We start from the raw sequence: 26013 nt of genomic DNA on the forward strand, positions 1-26013 counted from the left end.
GTTAGCTGTGCCGATTTGTGGACCTAAAAGATTCAGTTTGCAACTTCAGGATTGAATTTTTTCTTGGCGGTTCGCTTGATTGAACTTTGGAGGTGATTGCATCCAGGATTCATTGGACTTGGGCTGAGTGACGGAGCTTCGAGTCTAACTCTAGTTTCGCGAGTTGATCATGCCAAAGGTTAAGGCCAAGAAAATAACGACCGCAGGTGCGAGGAAGGGAGATGACACACCGAAGAGGAGGCCGGGTCGGCCGAGAGGTCCACGGGCGACGTCAACCCCCGCAAGTGTGGATCTGGGGCTGGGAGGCGGCAACAACGGGCCAGGAAGGAGCGGTGAGTTAAATCCCTCTCAGTCTCAAGTTGTCGATGTTGATGAAAAAAGTGGTAGGCCTAGGTCTAAAGTTAGTGATAAAATGGCAGAGCTAGATCTAGATCTAGTGGGGCGGGAAGGCCAGGCGCCCGTGGGCAGATCTATTGCTTGGCATGAGATAGTAGCACAGGAGTCGGATACCGGTAGCTCGGGGCAGGCTCAGCCAGCAGTTTCAGTGCCGGCGCGGTCGGCAGGGGTAGCCGAAGATCTAGGCCTAGATCTAGTGGAGGTCGGTGTTGAGAGATCTGAGCCCCAGGCGCCTAGGCTTTCTGCCGTGTTGGGGGCACCGGAACCATTTATTAGCGCATGCGACCCACTAGGTGTGGAAGTGGCTATCTCACTGAAGGAAAAAATTTGGGCAAGTGAATATATAGATTTGGGAGTGCTCCTTAAGCATAATAATGCACGTGATGAGTTTGGGGCCTTGAGTGTAGGTGACACCACTTTGAGTTTGTGTCAATCGGGATCTGGCCTTGGTTTGCAACTTCAACCTCAATCAAAGGCTAAGAAAATCATGTCGGTAGAGCAGTGGACTTCGGTGTTTCTAGTATTTGCCTCAATTTACACTGAGAAGCACATGGAAAGGAGCAGGGAGCTCATGAAATATATGGATTTGATAAGGCATGCAGCCCGTGCGTTTGCAGGTTATGGCTGGCGTGACTATGACACTCAGTTTAGGAGCAAGCAGGCGCGTTTACCCGGGCGATCCTGGGCGAGCGTCGACGCCGAGTTGTGGTTGATGCTGGTGGCCTCTAATGGTCCGCGGCAGCGCCACAATTTACCCCATGCCCCTCGCCATCAGTTCTACAGAGGGGAGTACGGCGCGAAAAAATCTTTTCCCTTCGGAGGAAAGGGACCCGGAGCCAATGGCACACCCAGCCGAGGCGTGTGCTTTGCCTTTAATAGAGGCAAGTGCATGCGAGGCAAAGCTTGCATCTATGAGCACAAGTGTTCCCGCTGCCAGGCGACAGGTCATGGGGCTAAGCAGTGTAGCCAAGGGCGGGCCGGTTCCAGTCCCGCTGGCAGTAAATAGGTCTACGGCTAGTGCGGTGTCGTCTATTGCTCCGACCCCTATTAAGTTAGCACGTTTGGTGCCCATGTTAGCTACTTATCCTAATCAGGAGCATGCTCAGTGCTTGTATAATGGTTTTAAGTTTGGTTTTTCATTACATTTTGAAGGGGACAGGGTCCCATTGGTTGTTAAAAACCTGAAATCAGCATTCGAGCACATGGATGCGTTGAAAAAGAAATTGAGGGATGAAATAGACTTAGGTAGGATAGTTGGGCCTTTTGTTGTTCCTCCCTTCGAGAATATGAGGTGTTCACCAGTGGGGTTGGTGCCCAAAAAGGCCCCAGGGGAGTTCCGTATGATTCAACATTTATCGGCACCCAGGGGAAATTCAGTTAATGATGGCATACCGGAGGGGCAGTGTACAGTAACATATTCGTCCTTTGATTCGGCGGTAGATATTGTGACGCAATTGGGGCGGGGTGCCCTTATGGGAAAGACTGACATTAAGTCAGCTTTCAGGCTCTTGCCTGTTCACCCAAAAGATTTTGAGTTGCTTGGGATGTATATAGATGGTCGTTACTATTTTGATCGTTGTTTGCCGATGGGCTGCGCAGTTTCTTGTTCCACTTTTGAATGTTTTAGTACTTTTTTAGAGTTTTGCGCGAGAAAAGTTGCGAAGTCGCAAAATATTGTCCATTATTTGGATGATTTCTTTTTTGCAGGCGGCCCTGCCTCGGAGGATTGCAGGCGGGCAATGCATTGTTTTGAAGCAATTTGCGAACGATTTGGGGTGCCCATAGCGCGAGAAAAAACGGAAGGCCCGACCACACAGTTGTCATATCTTGGGCTGGTAATAGATAGCGTTTCTCAGCAGGTTCGGGTACCGGAGGACAAAATTGAGAAATTAGTAGGGAAATTAAATTGGGCGGTACAGAAACAAAAAATTTCCCTAAGAGACATTCAGTCGATTGTAGGTAGTCTAAACTTTGTATGTAAGGCAATTGCTCCAGGGCGAGCATTCATGAGACGGCTCATTGACTTAACTAAGAGCGTTAAGCGTCCTTTTCACATGGTTAGGTTGACGAGAGGGGCTAAGGCTGACTTGCGGGTTTGGTTGGAGTTCTTGGCACATTTTAATGGTCAAGTTTTCTTCCGGGCTCCAGGCTGGTTTGGAAGCGAGGAAATTCAGTTTTTCACTGATGCGGCGGCTGGCATTGGTTTTGGAATTTTCTTTGGAGGCAGGTGGGCTCAATCCAGGTGGCCTGCTGATTTCCAGGCCGATAGGAGGTCTATAGCTTTTTTAGAGCTATTCCCTATTTGGGTAGGCTTGGAGATTTGGGGCATGGAGCTAAAGGACAAGAATATATTGTTTAATTGTGATAATCAGGCCGTGGTGGCAGTACTTAACAAGCAGTCGGCGCTATGCCCTGATATTATGGTTTTGGTGAGGAAGGTGGTGATTATATGTTTAAGCAATAATATAGTGTTGAGGGCTAGGCATGTACATGGATGTGATAATGGTATAGCTGATGCACTATCTCGATTTCAGATGCCGAGGTTCCATGCGTTAGCACCGGGGGCCGCCCGGGAGGGCGTGGAGGTTCCAGTCCGTCTTTGGAAGAGCTGGCTATCGAGAGAAGTCGACTGCTGATGGCTTCTAGGGCAGCTCGAACACACACAACTTACTCTATTGCCTTGGGGGCATACGTGAAATTTTGTAAAGTGTACGGATACGACCCCCAGCTACCCCCTAATGTAGAATGGGTGGCGCAGTTCATTTCTTATTTATCCTTTATGGGATATGCAGGGTCTACTATTCAAACATACATATCTGGGTTGGCATTTTATATGAGTTCATCTGGGCTAAAGGATGTGACCAAAAGTTTTGTGATTACAAGGTTAATTGAAGGGTGTAGGCGAAGTACTTTGAGAAGAGATGCTAGGCATCCAATCACATTGTCTGTGTTAAATAGAATGCTCGCCTACTTGAGGCATGTTTGTGGTAGTCATTACGATGTTTTGATGTACTCTGCTGCTTTTTCAGTGGCATTTTATGGTTTGTTGAGAGTTAGTGAGTTGACAGTAGAGTCCAGGCATAGATGCGAGTCTATTCTGCAGCACACAGATGTTAGGGTAACTGGCGATGCACCGCATCGCAGGGTGGAATTATTCCTAAGGAAGTCAAAGACTGACCAGCGGGGAAATGGGTGCACCATTTCGATACCAGAGTTGGGGACAGTTAGCTGCCCTGTGATGGCGGTTATTCGTTATTTAGAAATCCGCCCAAAGAATGGTGGAGCCTTCTTTTGTTCATATGGTGCTCTCCCGCTAACTAGGCGTGAATTTGGAAACATGATAAAACGATGTTTGACATACGGGGATATGCCGGCGGCAATGTTTTCATCGCATTCCTTTCGTATTGGGGCGGCTACGACCGCTGCCATGGCCGGTTGCTCGGATGAAGAAATCCAACGCATGGGGCGTTGGGTTTCGAGTGCACATCGGAGATATATAAGACTCGACATGGTTAAGTAAAAAAAAAAAAAAAAAAAAAAAAAAAAAAAAAAAAAAAAGAACGAAAATATATATGAAATGATGATTTTAGGTTATTTGACATTTTGACCAAAATCAGGTGTAAGTTATCTTCCAATAATGTCACAACGCGTTTACTTTACACGAGGACATGTGCTTTAATCAAAGCCGTGGCCGATGGGTTGTTGGATATTTGGGTGTATAATTCTCAATATATCTGCTTACATGGTATTGTTTTATTTTATTCAGCCCTATTCAGAAGCAGGGTGGTATGTTCAGTGCCAAGAGGCCTGTTTACAAAGGAGCCCTTGTTACAGTATACATTATACATTATACATTATGCATCATATATTATACATTATACATTATACATTATTACATTCTTTATACAAAATGAAGAAAGAGATGGTACTATATTGATGGGAATGTGTTTTATACGTTATACATTATACATTATACCTTATACATTTTACATTATACATTATACCTTATACATTTTACATTATACATTATACATTATTATAAATTGATTGGAATGTGCTCAGACATTATACATTATACATTATTATATATTGGTTGGAATGTGTTTATACATTATACATTATTACATTATACAAAAGGAAGAAAGGGATAGTACTATATTGATTGGAAGGTGTTTGGAACATCAGATTGATCATAACGACCCCCCCCCCCCCCCCCCCTGTACATGTTGATATCAATATACATGTATCATCGAAATAACTCTGGGCTTAATATTGAATGAGTAAGTGAGGGTTTAATGATATCACACAATTACGAGCATTCTGCTTTTTAGAGAGAATGTTACAACGGTATAATGACGTGTTTAATATCAATGCTTTCAGGATTAAGGGGAGGGGTCAAAAATGTGATTACATACATTGTATCTTGGAGGGGAAAACCCCGTGATGAAGGGGTGGTGAAGGGTAGCAGACCTTTCAGGGGGAAATTTTCATACTTCAAAATTCTGCCCAGCCCTCTTTTCTTGTTTTCTATTACAGGACCTGTGGTGTGGATCATAGGGGACTCGATAGTGTTTTGGGCACATCGCAGGGCGAAGAACACCGGCGAGGCTGACCTTGGACTTGGAACGTCGGTCCGTTGGTTGGGAAAAAGGGGGCTACGAATTGAAGGGGTAAGCGATTGGTTAGATAAGATGGGTCGGAGTGAACCAAAGCCTTCAGTAGTAGTATTGCATGTAGGAACGAATGACATTGAGGCACTGTCCAAGAAGAAGCTGGCTAGTTTGACGTATAGACTTTTTGACGCCAATAAGGACAAATTTCAAATAGTGTGGTCGGACATTTTGGAGAGGGTTTGGTACCCCGCTGGCTGTACAGGAGATCAAGGTAAATTGGACTTAAAGAGAAGGGCGGCCAATAGGTACGCCAAGGCTTTAGCTGCAAGATTTCATGGTAAAGCCATACCGCATCCATCAATATCCCATAATGACATTTCGCTGTACAGAACTGATGGCCTACATCTGGCCGATGAAGGGTTGGACAGATTTATCAGTGAGTTAAAAGTTGGTCTTTCATATCTTCGTTGAGTATGTATTTATACATTTTACCTTAGTCGCTCCGGCGTGACCGACTCCAGACCGTCCGATCCGATAGTATGAATAAAGGTTTTGGCTGGTCTGGAGCCGGTTTCACCAGTGTGTCTATGTTTTCATAATGTATCATTTGTTGTTATTTAGCTGCTCATGCATTTACGTTCAATGTATGCATGCATTAAATCATGTTGGGGTCAGTTATGGATAACCTAGATATACATTGTAATGGAGGAATGAGCAATGTTCCCGGGTACCCCCCCCCCCCTGGTAAAAGCACTAAGGATAATAACGTTGGTGAATACTAGTAGAATGATCCTGTAATGGTTGCTAAGATTTATTGAATATCTTGGTAGATACGAGTAAAATTTTGACGTGTTTGTTGGCGGTCGATCATATATAAATAAATTATATATTCTCGTTTGGCGGTAATTTGGCAATTAGGCCACCTGAAACACGTATTTTCCAAGAATAATTGGGTATTTCTGGTCATGCCAGGGCAGGCATGTGGATTTTAATCAATTATGTTATGTTATTATGTAAGTTGCAGGTCCCCACTCGTTACCTAGGTGAGGGGGACCTATTTGTACATACAAATGTTTGAGAACGCTGTTAAACTGAAATAATTGTGTCATGCTTAAAGTTTAATCTTAGCCTGACCTGATCTTAAAGGCGGGCAGGCTGGTCTATAGTCATGGGCATTCATATATCTCTATATGCTATATTTATGTCATCTGTAATCCACCGATAGCTCATAATTAATAGCTGTGCTGGGATTCCGGTCCGGCTAGCAGGGAACCAGTGGGAAAACAGCCATGAATTTTAAACATTGAAGAACTTACGAGGGGGGCCTTCTAGCCGGGGGTTTAACCCCTCTCCGAGGAGCTTATTAAACAAGGGTATCGGTTGGTTACAGACATTATCGGTATATGTATATGTGATGATATTCATACACTGTACACAAAAAGCAGAATTGGTAAAGATGCACATTCATCTCTATTTTCATTAAAGCCACGACAAATCGCAATTCACTTGTTCTTGTTGTTTTGTTAGCCGTGAATAATGGATTTTAAAGACGGCTTGACGATTTAAAATGATTTATTAGCGGGCTAGCAAAATACACATTTTAGTTTGTTTTGATTTTGAAAGGGGGCGTGGTTGCCCGAGAAAGGGCTCGTGACCCGACCCGTAAAGGGCGGGGCAGCGCTTTTTGGCGCCCGCGCCAAAGAATTTGGGCACAATGCCAGACATTTGCCGCGGTTGAGCTATGCGCGGATAAAAGTGCGGGGAATGCTTCATTTTCGTTTTGGCTTTCAATGAAGAGAGATGACGGTGCATGTGTAAAGCGTGCTTACAAAATTCCCACCTCCTCCCCATTACCATCCTCTAGTTATAATTAAGGGGGATGTTGACATATATATCGTGGGGGGATTCTTGCATATTATGGATATTGGTTGTGTATTTATTGTACTTGTGCATTCTTAATGTTATTTTGTTTATTTAGTTTTTGCTTGCAAGGAAGAAGTCAATTCGAAATTACTATGAAGCAGGTTATGCCTCAAACGTTCATGTGAGTTGTCATAAAAATCCAAGTTATGGATGGTTATAGAAAAAATCTGGGGATTGAAATTATAATTTTCTCAGGTCATTTGAGAAGAAATGTTTATGAATTCATAATTTCTATGTATGTTTTATTTTCCTCTACCATGAGCATTATATATGAAGAAATGTTTGATAAGATTGCATAGGCTTCATTTCAGATAAAGTTATTTCTCGGGTCTGCATCGGACTCCTTAGGAATTAGACGGAAGTATTGTCCCAATTTTTAGTCTTCTTCATGTTCAGCCGCATGTTCAGGTCTTTAGGCGTAGTATGTTGGTATACTTATGTGAATTTGTATGGTAATTTTGTCATGGTGTATTTATTATTAATACTGCCCACCTTTGGTATAGGAAGCAGCTCACGCATCAGTCAGATTTGAGTTATGGTTTTTAAATATCTGTTGTGTGCTGCCCGTTCAGGCAGAAATTGTGAAGAAATGATCGTTTTGGGGAAAGATATTGAAGAAAATATTATTTAGTTTAATTGCATTGATGTATATGTTAATGACGAACACACATTGGTCATTTACAACGAGTGATACTTTCGTACCTTGCTTCCCTTTGCCAGAGTATGGCCATATTAGTGAATTTCGTTTGGTGAAACAAATTTCTTTCTGAATTCAATTTCCTTTATTAAAGTTCCTTTAAGGGGCTCAATATTTTCAGTGGGATGAAAATTGGATACCTATAGTTGGCTTGAATACCAGCAGTAGTTGATCTTGGCAAAGTGTGTTTAGGGGGGGGGGGGGGGGTACAAGTACTTTTGCATTTATATTTTCCAGGGAAGTTGTATTTGTTGAATCTATATGATACTCTATAATGAATGGTGTATGAAGTAGTTGGAGGGTGATGGTATACTTTTCATGGTTAATTTCAGAATCTAGGCAGAGCCTAGGCTGATAGAAGAGCGTAACACGAATCCAAATTCGAGGGTGTTTGACCTGGTCGCACACCAATCCTAACAACGATCGTCGTGCATAAGTGGGCCGTAAGGGAATTTTATCCTCCTGTCCTATTTTGGCCAGTGGGCAGGCGGGTTTTCGCCCTTACTCGTTTTTGGGAGGAGTGTTGACGCCTTGTGTGTTGTTGAAAAACAAGCAGTTGAAGTTCTGGGGGCATGATTTCAGTAAGAGGCGCATTATTAAAGTACCTCCTTTTTTCCTTTCCATGCCAGGGCAGGCATGTGGATTTTAATCAATTATGTTATGTTATTATGTAAGTTGCAGGTCCCCACTCGTTACCTAGGTGAGGGGGACCTATTTGTACATACAAATGTTTGAGAACGCTGTTAAACTGAAATAATTGTGTCATGCTTAAAGTTTAATCTTAGCCTGACCTGATCTTAAAGGCGGGCAGGCTGGTCTATAGTCATGGGCATTCATATATCTCTATATGCTATATTTATGTCATCTGTAATCCACCGATAGCTCATAATTAATAGCTGTGCTGGGATTCCGGTCCGGCTAGCAGGGAACCAGTGGGAAAACAGCCATGAATTTTAAACATTGAAGAACTTACGAGGGGGGCCTTCTAGCCGGGGGTTTAACCCCTCTCCGAGGAGCTTATTAAACAAGGGTATCGGTTGGTTACAGACATTATCGGTATATGTATATGTGATGATATTCATACACTGTACACAAAAAGCAGAATTGGTAAAGATGCACATTCATCTCTATTTTCATTAAAGCCACGACAAATCGCAATTCACTTGTTCTTGTTGTTTTGTTAGCCGTGAATAAAAACGTCTTAAAGGTCAAGTTAACCCCGGGAAATTGTGATTTGAATAAATAGAAAAAAATCAAACTAGCATAACGTTGAAAATTTCATCAAAATCGGATGTAAAATAAGAAAGATGTGATATTTTAAAGTTTCACTTCTTTTCACTAAACGGAGATTATGCAAACCTCAGTTACATGCAAATGAGCCACTCGATTATGTCCCTCACTATTTTTTTATTGTTTGAAATACATTATTAAATTTTAAAGTTTCGCTTATTTTTCACAAACCGGTGATATGTACAGTTCAGTGACATGCAAAACGGACAGTCGATGATATATCCTCTCACTTTTTTTAATTGTCTGAATTAAACAATATATTCCATTTCTTACATTTTTTATTATAAGGACCAACTTAACTGAACCATTATGTATATATATTTAACAATGCTAATTCCACATGTTCAGGGAGGAATTATTCGTTGTTTCAGTTGAAAATGAGGAAAAATTAGAATATTTCATATCACAAATACAAGAGAAATTGTCAATAAATGACGTCATTATTCTCCTCATTTGCCTACCTACCAGGATGTACATATAAATGTTTTGTGAAATCAAGAAAAACTTCAAAATGTCATAACTTTCTTATTCTACATCCGATTTTGATGAAATTCAGTGTTATACTTGTTAGATTTTTCTCTTTTATTTATTCTTTTTTTTGTTGGGGTGACCTGCCCTTTAAGTTATCGCGTTTTTAAATAGACATTTATCATTAATACTTTTATCAAACATTTTGTGTTTATTCTGTACCATTTATGTAATTAAATGTTCTTAAATTTGAATTTATTTTATATAATGTACATCTTACCATTGTTAAACATGTCCATTTTTTATTTTTTACGGCGAAACATGTCAGCAAACCAAACAAAATCAATTAAATTGAACTGAAACATCATGAAGTGTGTGGGTATAATCGACTAAGGGGTGGCCCTGGGTTCTAAAGGCGAAAAATAAAAGTAGGTTATATAAAAAGAGGTCGTGTAACTACATTTTACACATACCTGAGTAAAATTACAATAATTCATTTAAGCGAAGTTACTTGATTCAGACTATACTGATTTATAATTGCTCTCTGTTTGACGTACGTCATGTCTTTCATTTTTGTCAAAATCAATCAGTGTTGAATCAAACCTGAACTTAGCAAAAGGCAGGATAGTCAGATATTTTACATCATTGATGTATAATTTTGACAGGTTTCTGATAGTGAATTATTGTCTTCCGCTAACGTCCGGGAGCAATTTAATGTTGACACCATCACTGACCGTGCATGCCCATTCAAAATGGACTCTCAACAAAATAATAAACGTTTTCAAATACCAGAGTATATAAAATTGGTATTTTGGGGCATGTTTTCTCATAGTAAATGATGTATAACGGTATATCCCTTTATTTTGACAATTTTAATAGAAATTTTCACTGTTATTACTGAATGGAAAACAAGCTCATTGCCTACGTATATGTATGCGAGTATGGTGTTTACCTAATTGTAATTGCATTTACCACCTATCCTCTCCCAGACTAAAGTTAAATTTTGATGCCAGATAATTCATTGTTTTTTTTTATAGGTTCTATTTCAGTTCACGATCGATTGAGCTTTATCACAAGTAAGTTGAAATGTTTTACGTGAATGTTGTAATTAAGTTTTAATTTCCTTCAACAATCTTACGTTTATTACCTATCATTTACAGTCATGTAAAAGAAAATACAAATAAAAAGTATAAAGAAAGTTAAACGAAGAATAAAGATGTCATGGTTAACATAGCAGTATTATTATCATTATCATAAGTAGAATAGAGAAAGATAAAGTTGAAACACCTAAACATATGAAATCAAGCAAAAATAGAATGCCCAAAAATCAGAGGCAAAACATTTGTCCTCTTTGTTATTACCGTTGACCTTTCAAAATGGACTCTCAGCAAATAAATATTTTCAATCTCTCAGTATATAAAATGGGTGTGTTTTTCCACCGTGAATGATACATAACAATTTACATTTACTTTATTTTGACAATTTTGACAGAAATTTTCACCTTTATTACTGAATGGAAACAAGTTCATTGCCTACGTTAAGTGCATGCGAGTATGGTGTTTACCTAATTGTAATTGCATTTACCACCTATCCTCTCCCAGACTAAAGTTAAATTTTGATGCCAGATAATTCATTGTTTTTTATATGTTCTATTTCAGTTCACGTTCGATTTATTTATCAAGAGAAATATCACCCTTTACAGAGTAAGATGAAATGTTTTACGTGAATGTTGTAATTAAGTTTTTATTTCCTTCAACAATCTTACGTTTATTACCTATCATTTACAGTCATGAAAAGAAAATACAGACAGAAAGTATAAAGAAAGTTAAACGAAGAATAAAGATGTCATAGTTTAAATAGCTGTGTTATTATCAATGATATTATCATAGGTAGAAGTATAGTAGCAGTAGTAGCAGGAATCTTTAGAGAAAAATAAAGTTGAAACACCTAAACATATGAAATCAAGCAAAAATAGAATGCCCAAAAGTGAGAGGCAAAACATTTGTCCTCTTTGTTATTGCCGTTGACCTTTCAAAATGGACTCTCAGCAAATACATATTTTCAATCTCTCAGTATATAAAATGGGTGTGTTTTTTCACCGTGAATGATACATAACAATTTATATTTACTTTATTTTGACAATTTTGATAGAAATTTTCACTGTTATTACTGAATGGAAAAACAAATTCATTACCTACGTTAAGTGTATGCGAGTATGGTGTTCACCTAATTGTAATTGCATTTACCACCTCATTCATTGTTTTTTTTATATGTTCTATTTCAGGAGGTTATTACTTTTTGGAAAGCACTTGGGCGAAATTTATACACAGTAAGTTGAAATGCTTTACGTGAATGTTGTAATAAGTTTTTATTTCCTTCAACAATCTTACGTTTATTATCATTTACAGTCATGAAAAGAAAATACAAATAAGAAGTATAGGCCTAAAGAAAGTTAAGCAAAGAATAAAAAGGTCATAGTTAAAATAGCAGTATTCATTGGCGTAACTACGGGGGGCATGGGGAGCACGCCCCCCCCATCGGCTGGCAAAGAAAGAGGGAAAAGGAGAAAAAGAGGAAGAAAGGAAGATTAACGTAGCGGGGAAAGAAGAAATGATTGTTCATTGTAATATTATAATATATTATGTTATATTACATAAGAAGCATTTTTTCATAACTTTATGATACATTGTTTGTTCAGGATCTATGTCTTCATTGTTCCAGGTGCTCGCATAAACTGTTTAACAAGATATATCATCCTGTTGTACTAAAATCTCCCGTTTTCAAATCACTATACACCAAATATATTTCCTCGCTCTTCGAGTTATTGTTTTATGTAGTTACATTGGCTTGTTTTTCATGACTACTTAAGTGATTGCCCTATTTTAAGGTCTTAATATAAAACAATTCATGTCCGTGCTAATGTTCGCATTAGTTGATTGGTGAGATGTCTGCTCTTCATGAATTCCTAAACTAAGTCCTCAAAATGTCAGTCAATTTTTCTGATCTGAATATTAAAAATTTCAGTTCGCGCTTCGCGCTTGCAGTATTTGATTATCGAGATGCGTATGTATTTCTAACAAAATCAACAAAGGATGGCAGATGACTATGCTGAGATATTTATACTCTTAATGGAATCCTACAATATAGTCCTTGAAATGTCCCTGTTTGGGGGTCAATATATGCACAAATTTCAGCTCGCGCTTTGCGCTCCCATTGTTTGTTTAGCGAGACAGGTACGCATCATGATTATAAAAAAATGCTTATAATGTCCCTTTTTAGGTCTTCATATAAAAAGATTTCAGCTCGCGCTTCGCGCTCGCATTATTTGATCAGTGAGATACATATCCGTTAAGGGCACTGCATGTCCTTAAAATATCTTTATTAGGTCAGTATACTTGGCAACTGAGCGCGCTTCGCGCAGTGACTCAATTTTTTTGCTGGTCCTCCCCCCCCCAATGCCGTGACCCACGGTACGCCACTGGCATAATTATTATCATTATCATAAGTAGTAGTAGTATGGTAGCAATAGTAGCAGGAATCTTAAGAGAAAAATAAAGTTGAAACACCTAAACATAAGAAATCAAGCGAAAATAGAATGCCTCAGAAATTAAAAGCAAAACATTTGTCCTCTGTTATTGCTATTAACATGCTGGCGCCGTTGACCATGCATGCGCTTTCAAAATGGACTCAACAAATACATATTTTCCAATCTCTCGGTATATATAGGCACGTTTTCTTACCGTGAATGATACATAACAATTTATATCAACTTTATTTTGACAATTTTAATAGAAATTTTCACTGAATCCTATAAAAAATTGTTTATTTCCTCCAACAATCTTACGTTTACCACTCAGTCCCAGTCATAATAAGATGCAAATAAGTAAAAAGTCGTGGTTATAAGAGCAGTATTGTTATCAATATCATAAGTAGTAGTAGTAGTAGTAGTACATATATACAGCTGAGGCCAGAAGTTTACATACACCCAGGAAATTAAAAGAAAAGTTGGTGCTTTCAAACATCATAAAATTGTCTGTATCTTATAGAATATTCGTGCTATCATGACGAATTTGATATCAAACAAATGAGTAGGTCATGCCCCTTCATCACATTGCTTTGTCATCAAGAGCTGAAAAATATTTTAGTTTTTATTTTCCCGAAATATCTTCATATTTCAGACAAATTTAAAATAAAAACTTGACAAAAACATTTCATATTTGTGCCAGTCACTTCTAAAAGCAAACATTTCAGACGAAACTTTTTTTTCAGCGGTGACATATCATGATAGAAAATGTAATATAAGTAATAGATTTGATTTGACATTTATTTTTATGAAACGATGTTTGAAAATATAATAGAATACGTTTGGCACAAATATTACTGTTTTCTTCAAAGAAAATTCCACCTGAAATATACTTTAATCTTGTAAGGATCAGACCAGGGTTTTTGTTTACCTAAAGATATCACCAAAGATATCGACCCCAAATCACATAAACAACCTCACATACCCCACGCATATACGCTTTGTATACGCCCGTCTTGACGGGACGTATTATGGTACCACGCTCGGTGTCCGTCCGTTAACTTTTCCTTGTAAACGGGATAACTTCAGTTTAACTTAACCTAGGTTCATATAATTTGGTATGTATAATACTAGCAATGGATCCAAGGCACATAAAACTTATTGTTAACTATAGTTCAATGGAGTGAAATCAGCAACCACATGGTGTCAGGCATTTGAAATTGTTTATTGGTAATATTACAATTGGTTAGAAATATAAATATGTAAGATATATTTTACTGTAGTCACCAAACAATTATTGACGCGAGCGGGAAGCGCGACAGGATAAAAAATAGATTTCAAACCTTAAAACTGGACATCTATTCATATATTGTAAGTCATGAAAAATGATGGGTATCATTTGGTATCTTCCTATATTAATAATGCGAATGCAAGGCGCGAACAGATTTTTTTATATTATCTGAAACTAAACAACTTTAGCACATTTTGAATAAAGATCAAGCTGCGTATTTCAATAAACATGCGTGCGAGTTACACAGAACCTGAATTCATTTCATTTTTTATTTTGAAAATATTTGATATTCCGATATGAAGAAGGTCAAGTTTAGCATTATTTAAAGCACTGTGTAGGGAAGTTATGAGGTAGATGTGGGTAGCACTTAATAAATGATGCGAGTGCAAAGCGCGAGCTGATATTTTATTATCATTTTGACCTAGAATCGGGACATTCTAGGCCTAAGCACATTTTGTCAACATATGAAAATGATGACTATCTTCCTATTCCTCTTCCTAAGTGCGATATAAACTTGTCGATATTCCTTTAAAAAAAAGGGGCAATTTGATTTTATAGGAATCCATAACAAATATATTTGTTAATCTAATAAGCCTAATGAGTGTGGAAATTTGTGACACTGAGGCCTAAAAACTTGATATTTTAAGCACGTTTGTAATCATGAATATGATTCATGGGTTTGATATATTTTAACAAATAGTGTGAGCGCACAAACCGCGAGCCGATTTTTCTTTTTATAAAATGTCATAAATGCCGGATTTTAAGTATTGTTATAGAATTAATATCTAGGTTTACCGGCTACATAAATAATCTCAAAGCGAGCGCTTAGCGCTAGCGCATAGGCTTTTAGTTTTTTTTACAATCAGACACCTGAAAAGGGATATTTTGAGAATATTATACTACTCCCAGACAATATTAAGGCCTACTTAAAAAATCCAATATAGAGTGCAAGCTGCAAAATGTTGATATTCACACCTTAGAACAGACCTTATACAGAGCACTTAAAAAATCAATTGGTAAATCAAACAAAATAATGAAAGCTCGATGTCCGAGCTGAAATATGTTTTGTATATTAACTTGATATTTTAAGCTACATATCAGCCTATTGAGCAAGATATGTATCTCATCGAACAAGCAACACGAGCGTGAAGCGCGAGCGAAAATTTAATATAGTGACATGAAATTTTTTCAAAAATAATTTTCAAAGTCTTCCCCTTACTTTTTTATTCACTCGTCTTCCTCTTATTTTTCCTCCTTTCTTTCCCCTTATTTTTCTTTTTCTCCCCCCCCCTTTTTTTGCTCCGCCAATAGGGAGGGGGGCCCTCCGGCCCCCTGGATCCGCTTATGTCCGATGACCTTGAAGACCGATGACGTATAGAATGACGCGTATTATTACAGAAAACATGCTTCTGATTGATAGAATTATTACAACAAAATCTGGATCAGAATTTCAGACCAAAATACCCTTTTAGATTGAATAATCTAATATTTCTCTTTTTTAAGCTGAAATATACTGATAAAGTATAAAATAGACTCACCAACAGTGTGGGTAGGAAAACTCCAAAATCAATAAACTTAGGGTCATTTCTAACTTGCTCCTCAGAACACAACCTCTCTCAAAGAGTATCAAAATGAAAGTGATCGAGCTCTCTCTGTGCACAGCAATTAGGTGCACTGTAATGAATAGACTTCGGGCGGGTCTTGGAATGCTATAAGTGTTTATTCCACCTGTTACTAGAACCTAGAACCTACAACAAAAGAACCTGCAAGAGCTGCATACATTATAGCCCTTTCAATAAGTAATTACATACATAGGTTTTATCATACAACTCAATCAATAATACTGTCATCACAAGGCAAACAAAAATGATTATTTTTTATTACCTTTAAATTTAGACTATCTTTATTTAAACACAAACTTCAGGACTACTCCATTAATCAATTTTTCCTGTTAACATTTTCTATGTTGAATAAACAAATTTTATAATTTGGCTTTAGTGCTAAAATAAAAGGAATTGCTAGTAAGAAATCCCAACGGCATCCCAATCTCAAAGAACTTGATATACGCTCTTTCATTTGATAATAAAAATTTGTCATAGTAATATTTATATTGTGGAGATATAGTAAATTTTACGATGTTCGGCAAGTGAACAAATTGACAAATTTCACAGAATTCCTTTGGTGTATGTAAACGTTGGGCTTCAACTGCATGTGTGTGTGTTTATATGTATGTATATATATTATATAGTCATACTTGAAATTTGATTAAAAGCTTTAACTTTAACACTTCACACGGGGTGAAGATTTATTTTTTCTGTCCTTTGTGTTTACTATTTTCTTGCCTTATCACAACACTTTTCTTTATAACGTTGATTATTCCCGATATTCTTTTTTTTGGTTCGCAAAAACATGATTATAGAGATGCATTTTCGTTAAAAATAAGCGGTAGATTGTTTTCCTTTGTTTATTCTTTGATGTAGATGCCAGTAGCAAGAGTAAGACCCGCTAGGGAGTACGATGACGTTGGCATAAGATGTCTGGATAAAACTACCGGAGGTTTGTTTATTATTTACAATATTAAATAAAATACATGAAAATCGATGAAATATTTATATTGGAGGATAGCCCATTTCTGTGATATTTTAGAAATATCACTGTTCTTCCAGGGGATACCAATCAAAAAGAAAATTAGTTAAAGATGTAATATTGAAAACTGAAACAAAACATAAAACGCAAAACAATAATCAACCGAGCAAACTTGGGACAAAATAATGTGTAATGAAACAAATAATCAAGATTCATAAATATAACTTCTAATGTTTCATAATAATGGAATGTATCGTTAAAGAAAGATTGATAGCATGGGATGGGATGGTAATGAAGTCTCCTTATATAGAAATGTCCTTTAACAACTATTCGTTTTTGGTTTTGGAAGACTGGTTAGTGTAGAAGTATACGAAGAGAGTAATAAGATTTAAAAGTAATTATTTAATCCGGGGCAAGATTATGCAGAACTTTGAACAACATTATGATATGCTCACGCTTGACGAACCCTAATGTATTTTTTTTCGCAAGCCTTCCACGTAGAGAACAGTAATCGTTCCGGTATGTAGTATGTCACTTGCCTAGGCCAGGGCAAACAAATTCTTAATATACTGACGAGAAAAGGGACCCGATCCCGGGCATGATAAGGACTGCATTAATGGGATACATATCTCATCAATCGAATAGTGCGATCGCTAGCTGGAAAATTGTAATATTCCAACCTAGAAAACTGGACAGGTCTAAGCATTTTTAATATCCAAGAACAAAAATGAATACAAATAAATAATAATTGATGCGAGCCAAGAAATTGTATTCCCACATGAAAACTGGACATTCTAAGCATTTCTGTGACCAAAATCAGAATGTGCAACTGACTTAATAACTGAAGTGAGTGTTTTCTAACCTAAGAACCTATGTCTTACTTTAAAAAAGGTATTTCATTATGAAAAAGGATAATTTTGCATTTTGAAAAAAGGCATTTTTCCTACGAGGAATTCTGGGGGCAACAAGTGTCTACCTGTCCCACACCTGTTCCTCCGCCCCTGCACCCTTCTGACAAAATACAGGTTAAGTAAGCTCCAAGTTGCTCTTGTAGTTCACCAAGTCAATATTTGGAAAACCTTTCAGAAGAAAATTAAAAAAGAACTGTGCCAAACCTCATCTTTAAAAATCTGTTATTGTCTATCTTTCCGTATAGGGAGGCGGTGCAAGCGAACGACGAAACATCTCAGCGGATTGTGCCCAACCCATTTAAAGCCATATGACGACACACAGTAAGTATACACCCTTGTATTCCTTCGATTTGACATGCATGATCTACTTTTTAATATAAATCCTTAAACATATATGACTGAGGATATGGATTTAACAGGATATTAGGGGAGCCATAGGTTTACACACAATAGAAAAGTGATATTCGAATATTGATTAATCGCGCTTAGGAAATCTATTTCATTTGCGTTTGGGCAGAATAATCTCACTTTTAAACGAGATTCCAATCGCGATTCGACTTATGGTAAAAAGCAGGTTTTTTCAGAATATCGCAATCACTATACCGAGCGTTTTGATTGTGAACATGAAAAAAATAGAGAATCGATTGTATCTACACTCTTGTTGAACCGATCCTCGTTCGAAATGGCAGTCGCAAAATTTTATTTAGGATTTTTTCTCTCAAGAAATAAGGCAAAGAGAGCTTGTATGTTATCACATGTAAAATTTGACTGTAAAATGTTATCAAAGGAAAGTGAAAGATTCATACCCTTTTGCTTAAATGAGATAGAAATGTCTTTTATAACTTTTATGTCGTGCCCGATTAAGTTGCATTTGATGCTTAATTATAAAATGTGTATGCTCTTAAATTTCATTTGGGTAATTTCAACTTATTTTTATGACGAGTAAGATCGGAATTTATTCGATGAATGTACGGGGTCTACAGGATCGAGTTAAGCGTCGTCAAGTTTTCACCTGGCTTCGAAACAAAGATGCGAATATATTCTTCCTACAAGAAACTCATTCAACTGAAAACTGTGTAAAAGCATGGAAAGAAGACTGGGGAAATGATTTTGTATATTTTTCACATGGAGCTTCTAACAGTCGAGGAGTCTGCATTTTGATTAAAGATCTTTCTCAGATTACAATCACCAAACAATTTCAAGATGACTATGGAAGAATAATTGTTTTAGATACTGATTTTGGATGTCAAAAAATAACATTTATAAATGTTTACGGTCCAAACACGGATGATTCAATGTTCTTTAATTATATATTTGAAACTCTAAGCAATTTTGATTGCGAGTCTATTGTATGGCATGTATGGGGAGGAGATTTTAACTGTGTACTAGATTTAAATTTAGACAAAAGGGGAGGTCGTCATGTTACACATGGCAATAGCGTTAAATGTATACATGAGATAATGGATGAGTACAATCTTACTGATATTTGGAGATTTCAAAATCCAAATTTGGTTCGGTTTACCTGGCACTCGGTTTTAATTTTTCATTTGAAACAGGTAAATTGTCATTAGAGCAAAGAAGAGCTATAATCAATCTTATTCCTAAAAAAGATCACGATCTTCTATGTTTAAAAAATTGGTGCCCGATTTCTATTTTAAACACTGATTATAAATTACTTACGAAGTGCCTTGCACAAAGATTAAGAAAAGTAATAGATGATATTATTAGTTCGGATCAAACAGGCTTTATTAAAGATAGATACATAGGAGAGAATATAAGACTTGCGTTAGATATGATAGAATATACAAATAGTAGTAACGTTTCTGGTTTTATTTTATTAGCAGATATTGAAAAGGCCTTCGATAAGTTAGAATGGTCATACATGTTTGAAGTGTTACAATATTTTAATTTCGGAGAAAATTTCATAAGATGGATTAAAGTAATATATACTGATATATACTCCTGTGTCATTAATAATGGTCATGCCTCCGAATTTTTCAATATCACTCGAGGTATTCGTCAGGGCTGCCCCCTAAGTCCATTACTTTTTATAATTTGTCATGAAATATTGAGTATCTGTATTAAAAAAGACCCTGGCATTAAAGGTATTTATATAAATGATGTTGAAATTAAAATCAGTTTGTATGCTGACGATACTGCATTTTATATAAAGGATGTAAAATCTCTCTACAGAATTTTCCATATTTTTGACAACTTAACAACATATTCTGGATTACAGATGAATCGCAATAAATCTGAAATCATAGCACTTGGCTATTACAAAGCCCACCCTCCGGATATTCATACTACAGGGTTAAGGTATTCGAATGGCCCTTTTCATTTATTGGGTGTTCAATTTACTTATGATCCAAAAGATTTTTATGCACTCAATTATATTCCTAAACTTGAAAAATTAAAAAGAACTCTAAAAATATGGTCACAACGAGACCTCACGCCTTTGGGCAAAATTACTGTTGTCAAAAGTCTGGGTATATCTCAACTTATATTTTTGTTTTCTGTCCTTCCAAAACCTTCTGAATGGTTTATGCGGGAACTTGATTCTGTAATCTTTGAATTTGTATGGGACAAAAAACCTGACAAAATTAATCGTAAGACTATTGTTGGAGATTATAATGTTGGAGGCCTAAAAATGTTACACATACAGTCAGTTATTATGGGCTTGAAAATTACATGGGTGAAAAGATTTTTTAATGATTATAACACAGGTAAATGGAAATGTTTTTTTAACTTATTCCTAAATGGTCTTGGTAATAAACTTTTTTTTTATTGCAATATTAGAAACAATGAAAAGAAATGTCATATGGATAATATTTTTATTAAAGAAGTTTTGCAGTCTTGGTGTGAGTTAACTTTTAATGAAAATCCTCCTGCTGAGTTTATTCACAATCAGGTTATATGGAATAACTCTTGTATCAAGGTAAATGGTTCTTTACTTTTTAAAAAAGATTGGATAAATAAAGGTATTATTAGATTAAATCATTTGTTGAAGCAGGATGGTAACTTTCTCTCACATTCTGATTTTGTTCGTAAGTTTGATATTCATTGTAATTTTCTTGATTATTATTCTGTTATATCTGCCATACCAATTGAATGGAAAATGGTTTGCAAAGAACCTCCTAAAAAGAAAGTGAATTACCAAGAGGAAATTATATATAACATAAACAAGGTAACAAAAGTGTGTAAATATATTCATAAAACGTGTGTTGAGAAAATTTTTAAAATTCCTATTTCACAAAACAAATGGAAAAGTATTATTTCAGATCCAATCGTTACTTGGGACAAAATCTATATGATTCCTTTTAAATGTACTTTTTCAACAAAGCTTAGATATTTTCAGTACAAAATTTTTCATAATATTCTTGGCGTTAACAAGTACTTGAAAACTGTTGGTATATCACATTCTGATTTATGTTCCTTTTGTTCAGCATACACGGAAACTATTGCTCATTTATTTTGGGAATGTCCCCTTACTCGTCGATTTTTAGATGATTTTGAAAAATACACTCTTAAAAGTGAAATAAAATTATCTTTCAATGACTTTGTATTTGGCATACCAGCTGGAAATTCTTCTTTTAATTTTGATATTTTATATGCCAAATATTATATCTTTTCAACTAAATGTTTAAAAGGAAACTTATCATTCTCATCATTTCAAAAGAAATTAAAGTATCAGCATGAGATAGAACGAACTATGCACATGCAACAAAATAAGTTTATTGTATATCTTGATGAATCGAGGCACATCGAGCTTATTTAAATTATGTATTGTGTATATGTATGATATTGAATTTGATGTATCACATACATTTTGCATTTGTTTATATGCGTTGTGGAGAAATATTGAATAAAGACTTTCTTTGAAAAAGAAAAAAAAAAGAAGTCTGCGGATGGGGGGGGGGGGGGTCAGTCAGATGTATCGCTGTACACATGCATGACCAAATTATTTTCAAACAACCCCTACTATACATGTATATAGTAAACGAGTTTTTCTGTGTGTGCAAAATAACCCCTATATAAACACATTTTTCGCGGGCGTTATTTACACATTTTGGCCCCCTAAACAAGTTGTCGCCAGAGTATAACTCTGAGAAAAAAGATTGGGGAAAATTGTACCATAAACCCATTTGGTTATTGACCCTAGATCTATAGTCTTGAAAGAAAAACGGGGGGGGGGGGGGAACACCCTAAAATGTTAAATACGTTTGACCCCGAAATTAAAAAGTTTTTTTCAAAACCACCCTATTTATTTTCTTAGAAAATCCAAAACTGAATAAAACGCCCCCTTTGAACGATTTATTTTTGTTACTCGTGTGAACAGCAACAGGCGCGCCGGAACACTTTCAGGTTTTTTTTTTTTTTGGGGGGGGGGCAAAATCCCGAAGGGAGCACAATATATTTGACAGCGTGAGGTACCGAATCGATCGAGCGTGGGAGGGGGTTGGAACCCCGTAAGGACTTTGTGTAAAAATGGAGTATAAAAGTTGCGTTTCTAAGAGAATTCAAAAATAAATTTCTTGAGAATTAAACATAGAATTCACTACGAAAGACTATACTCAGAGTTTATGAGAACCTGTAAAATCTACGCGCAAAATGTGTATTTTTCTCTCTGATCAATTAAATTACGTAATACGCTTATATTGACTCAAAATACCAGAAATTACATTTTTCATGCATTATCCTTTCAGAAATACTTATTTATGTACAATTATCATAAGTTTCAAGGAGTGTATTAAGCAGAAGAATCATAACAAAAGAAACAACATACATTCTAATGAATGTCTTTTCAAATTCAAAATGTCATACTGTTCTGACGTGGCAGACGTCGATAAGCAATTAAATCCCCATTTTATGCAAATCATTTCTGACCTCAGCATTAGAGATAGTCAGTCCCTGATTATCCATGCATAGGCAAAACGTTTCATATTTTGTAACTGGAGGAAAAAGAAATATGACCTGCTTAATTATTGTCTAACAATTTTATACTTTTCTGAAAATTTAAAACATTACTCGATTTATGTGTTTCCTTTTGGCATGTTTTGTATGGCTGGGAAGCACTTTTGGATGACCCCTTCATTTTTTTTTCTTTACATATTTTCTGGGGAAAATGTGACCATATCTAGGAAATGATGAATATCAAATTCCATGAAATATTCATTTGTAAATAATCATGAATTAACAAACTACGGCAGTTCATAATGTACATTATGTAACATTATTAAGAAGAAAACAATTACATTCCAATAGCGGATGTGGTTGATGGTACACCATGTGGAGTTTTCGAAAAAGTAGAGTAAGTGCCGGGGAGGGGGGTGATCGCCCCGCCAATGAAAATATGGGAGGGGGGCAAACATCGTTCCCCCAATAATTCGGCATGTGTACAAAATAAAATAAGATTGTTATGTTACACAGAAATCAGCTAACGAGATTTAGATTCACAACTCGTATTTTATTTTAAATCGCGCTCAAAATGTCCGCTTTTCAGATTGAAATATAAAAATTTTCAGCTCGTGCTTCGCACTCGCATAATTTCTGCAGCAAAACCTATTCTTTTCATGATTAACTACAGGGCCGTCGCCAGGGGGGGTGCGGAGGGTGCGAACGCACCCCCCTTCAGAACCAAAAAAAAATAAAAATAAAAAAATTAATATAAAAAAAAAAACAACCGGAGGGGGGGTAGGGATACTTGAGGGCTCTTTTGAAAAAGATCTGGCCGGCGGGCTATATAACTGCATGAAATTGAGTTAATACGTTGTTTTTTGTGTTTTTGTGTTTTTTTTTCATAAAAAGCACCCCCCCTAGAAAAAAGCTGGTGACGGCCCTGAACTAGGTGAATAGAATGTCTCGTTTTCAGTTCTAAACCGCAAAAGAATTACGTTTCGATTTGCAATAATCGTTTGTTGGATATATATTTTGTTCTTTATTAAAAACGTCCATTAATTGTATTTTTTTCAGATCGAAAATCAAAATTTTCAGCTCTCGTTTCGCGCTCGCATCTATTGTTCTTTTAGATACCCATCTTAATCATTGGTATCAAAAATGCTTATAGAATATCAAGCTTTTACGTCAGAATATAAAGAAATTTCAGCTCGCTCTGGGCACTCGCATTATCTGTGTAGTAAGATATGTATCCTCGTCATACTCGACACTTGCTTCTCTGATGACTTTCGTTGCAACGCAAGTAAAATTAATGCAGAGATATTTTTTATATATTTTATTTAAATAGATAAAATTGTGGATCTTGCCACTTTTGCAAGCAAACTGAAAAGGATTTAATCATTATTATTTTTTTATTCAAAAGGTAATTTTTCTTTGCCTTTTTTATCCACGTTTTAATGGGAATTTCAGCTTTCTTTTTTATCATCAGAGCGACTAAAAATCTATACCATGAATATAATTTTTTTTTATGAAAAATGGATTTGCAAATGAGCTCTTCAAAAGAGTTCGCTTGCAAAAGGGGTTAGATCCATCTTAGACCATTCTCCCAATATTCTTATGCAAATTGTCATGATATACCATACCATGTGAACATAAGATGGGGTATAAAGGAATTCTGCCTGTCGTTTTGTATTTTTCCCCAGAAATAACATTTGTGGATCTAACCCCTTTCCAAACAAACTGAAATGGATAACCCATTTTGAAAAAATGTGACTTTTCTTTGCCTTTTTTTCACATGGTAATTTCAACTTTTCTTTGATTTAGCTTATAGAGCTATGAAAATCTATACAGTAAGACGGGGGAAAAAGAAATTTGATGAAAAATGAGTGTAACGCCTTTTGCAATTAGGCTCTTCATATTTCTAACTCACTTTTCAATCCGGGCTTTTCAATTGACAATACAAATCGAAATATCGTCTTGGACAAAAAGTTAAAACCCTAATATAATTTCTTCTCCCAAATTATTTGAAATAATTTTAAGCGGTAAGTGTTTACGTTTGGATAATCAGGAGATAGGTATTCCTTGCCCAGATTCCTCGCCGTGATGTAAAAAATGAGTTCTGTACCAAAGTATGATATGACTACCATCAACCTACAAAATAGGAACGAATCAAGAGTTGCATGGAAATTCATTGCAACATAAATTTCTATTGATTTCACAAGAAAATCTAAAATAAGTTTTAGTTAAAACGTAGTGTGCAACTTAACTGTCTTTTTAATCGTATCAAGTCATATCAGATAGTATCATCTCATATTATCAGATCGTATCACTATCAGTTCATATAAGATCAGTCGCGATAATCTCGTATAGAAAATGTTTGAATAGCTGAAAAAAAAAATCGCGATCAGATACGAAGGGCCAATCATGGCTTTCTTAAAGGATCATACGACAGTGGGAAAGACGAGACATAAACGATATATTCTACGATATTAATTCATCATTATTTTCTTCTCTTAATTTGCAGGATTAGACGCCTGATGAGACGCCGTATTAACCTCACACCGCATCCCAGAGAGGGCAAACGGTGCTCGGAGTGGACTCAAAAGGAAAACAGGTGCACGCGAAAGGCCACACATGAGGATTTGTGTACACAGCATTGTGAGTATAAAGAATTATTTCTATTCACATAGTTAATCAGAAGGAGGAATAAGTAGAAGACGGAAAAAGGAAACTTCGAAAAAGAGAAAGGAAAAGAAAAGAAAGAAGGTCCATGCAACTCCCTACAACATTATCAACCCCATGCAGCAAAGCAGCAGCATTCAGTCACATTATTTTCTTGCAACAGGAACATTATGTAAAATGATAGGGTGATCAAAACAGAAAAAAATATTTACCTTCAATAATGATGATGATAATAATGAAAGTAATAATAATAAGATTAATAACAATAAAAGTAACAATAAAAATTATGATAATACTAATAATGATAATAATAAGAATAGTTTATATAAATTTACAGGCGCTACAACAAAACTTATGCACGTACAAAGTATGAATATAATGGTCCATGTCAATTAACATGATTAAACATAATTATTACCTGTACGCACTCAAAAGTAGAATTAGAAAGAAAAATTATAGGGAAAAGGGTGAATGTTTGAATTAGTATTGCTATGTTAAATGTAACATGAAAAATATCTTTTCAGTAATATTTTGTTACCTACCCTACACCATGTCTGCCCCCCCACGAAATTTTTGACTCGTTACTCCAGTGCGTGAATTCCTTCGTTCATATTGACACTCGGTACAGGCATGAAGGATGAGTACGCGTATCCAGCCACTTTGGTGCAGCATGCAGGATAACATTAGTTATGTTTGGCTGTCATCCCGGGTTTCTTGTTGATATTTCTTGCAGATTG

At 36.3% G+C, this 26013-nt stretch overlaps 1 protein-coding gene across 1 annotated transcript; it reads left to right on the forward strand.

The window, feature by feature from the left end:
- The first annotated feature begins 169 nt into the window (after positions 1-169).
- On the forward strand, positions 170-25489 carry LOC121405734. Its single transcript, XM_041596683.1, has 5 exons — positions 170-332; positions 4933-5066; positions 16682-16757; positions 17944-18019; positions 25119-25489. The coding sequence occupies exons 1-5, from the start codon at positions 170-172 to the stop codon at positions 25282-25284; spliced, it is 615 nt and encodes a 204-aa protein (XP_041452617.1). The 3' UTR covers positions 25285-25489.
- The last annotated feature ends 524 nt before the right edge of the window (positions 25490-26013 follow it).

Source organism: Lytechinus variegatus, chromosome 1, assembly GCF_018143015.1.
Source record: "Lytechinus variegatus isolate NC3 chromosome 1, Lvar_3.0, whole genome shotgun sequence".
Taxonomy (NCBI): Eukaryota; Metazoa; Echinodermata; class Echinoidea; order Temnopleuroida; family Toxopneustidae; genus Lytechinus; species Lytechinus variegatus.

Bases quoted from the DNA above. Each gene is read 5' to 3' on its own strand.
- LOC121405734 (XM_041596683.1), top strand. From the start codon at position 170: ATGCCAAAGGTTAAGGCCAAGAAAATAACGACCGCAGGTGCGAGGAAG. The intron at 5,067-16,681 runs GTAAGCGATTGG...TCTTTGATGTAG, and splicing joins GGGGGCTACGAATTGAAGGG to ATGCCAGTAGCAAGAGTAAG. The intron at 16,758-17,943 runs GTTTGTTTATTA...CTTTCCGTATAG, and splicing joins TCTGGATAAAACTACCGGAG to GGAGGCGGTGCAAGCGAACG.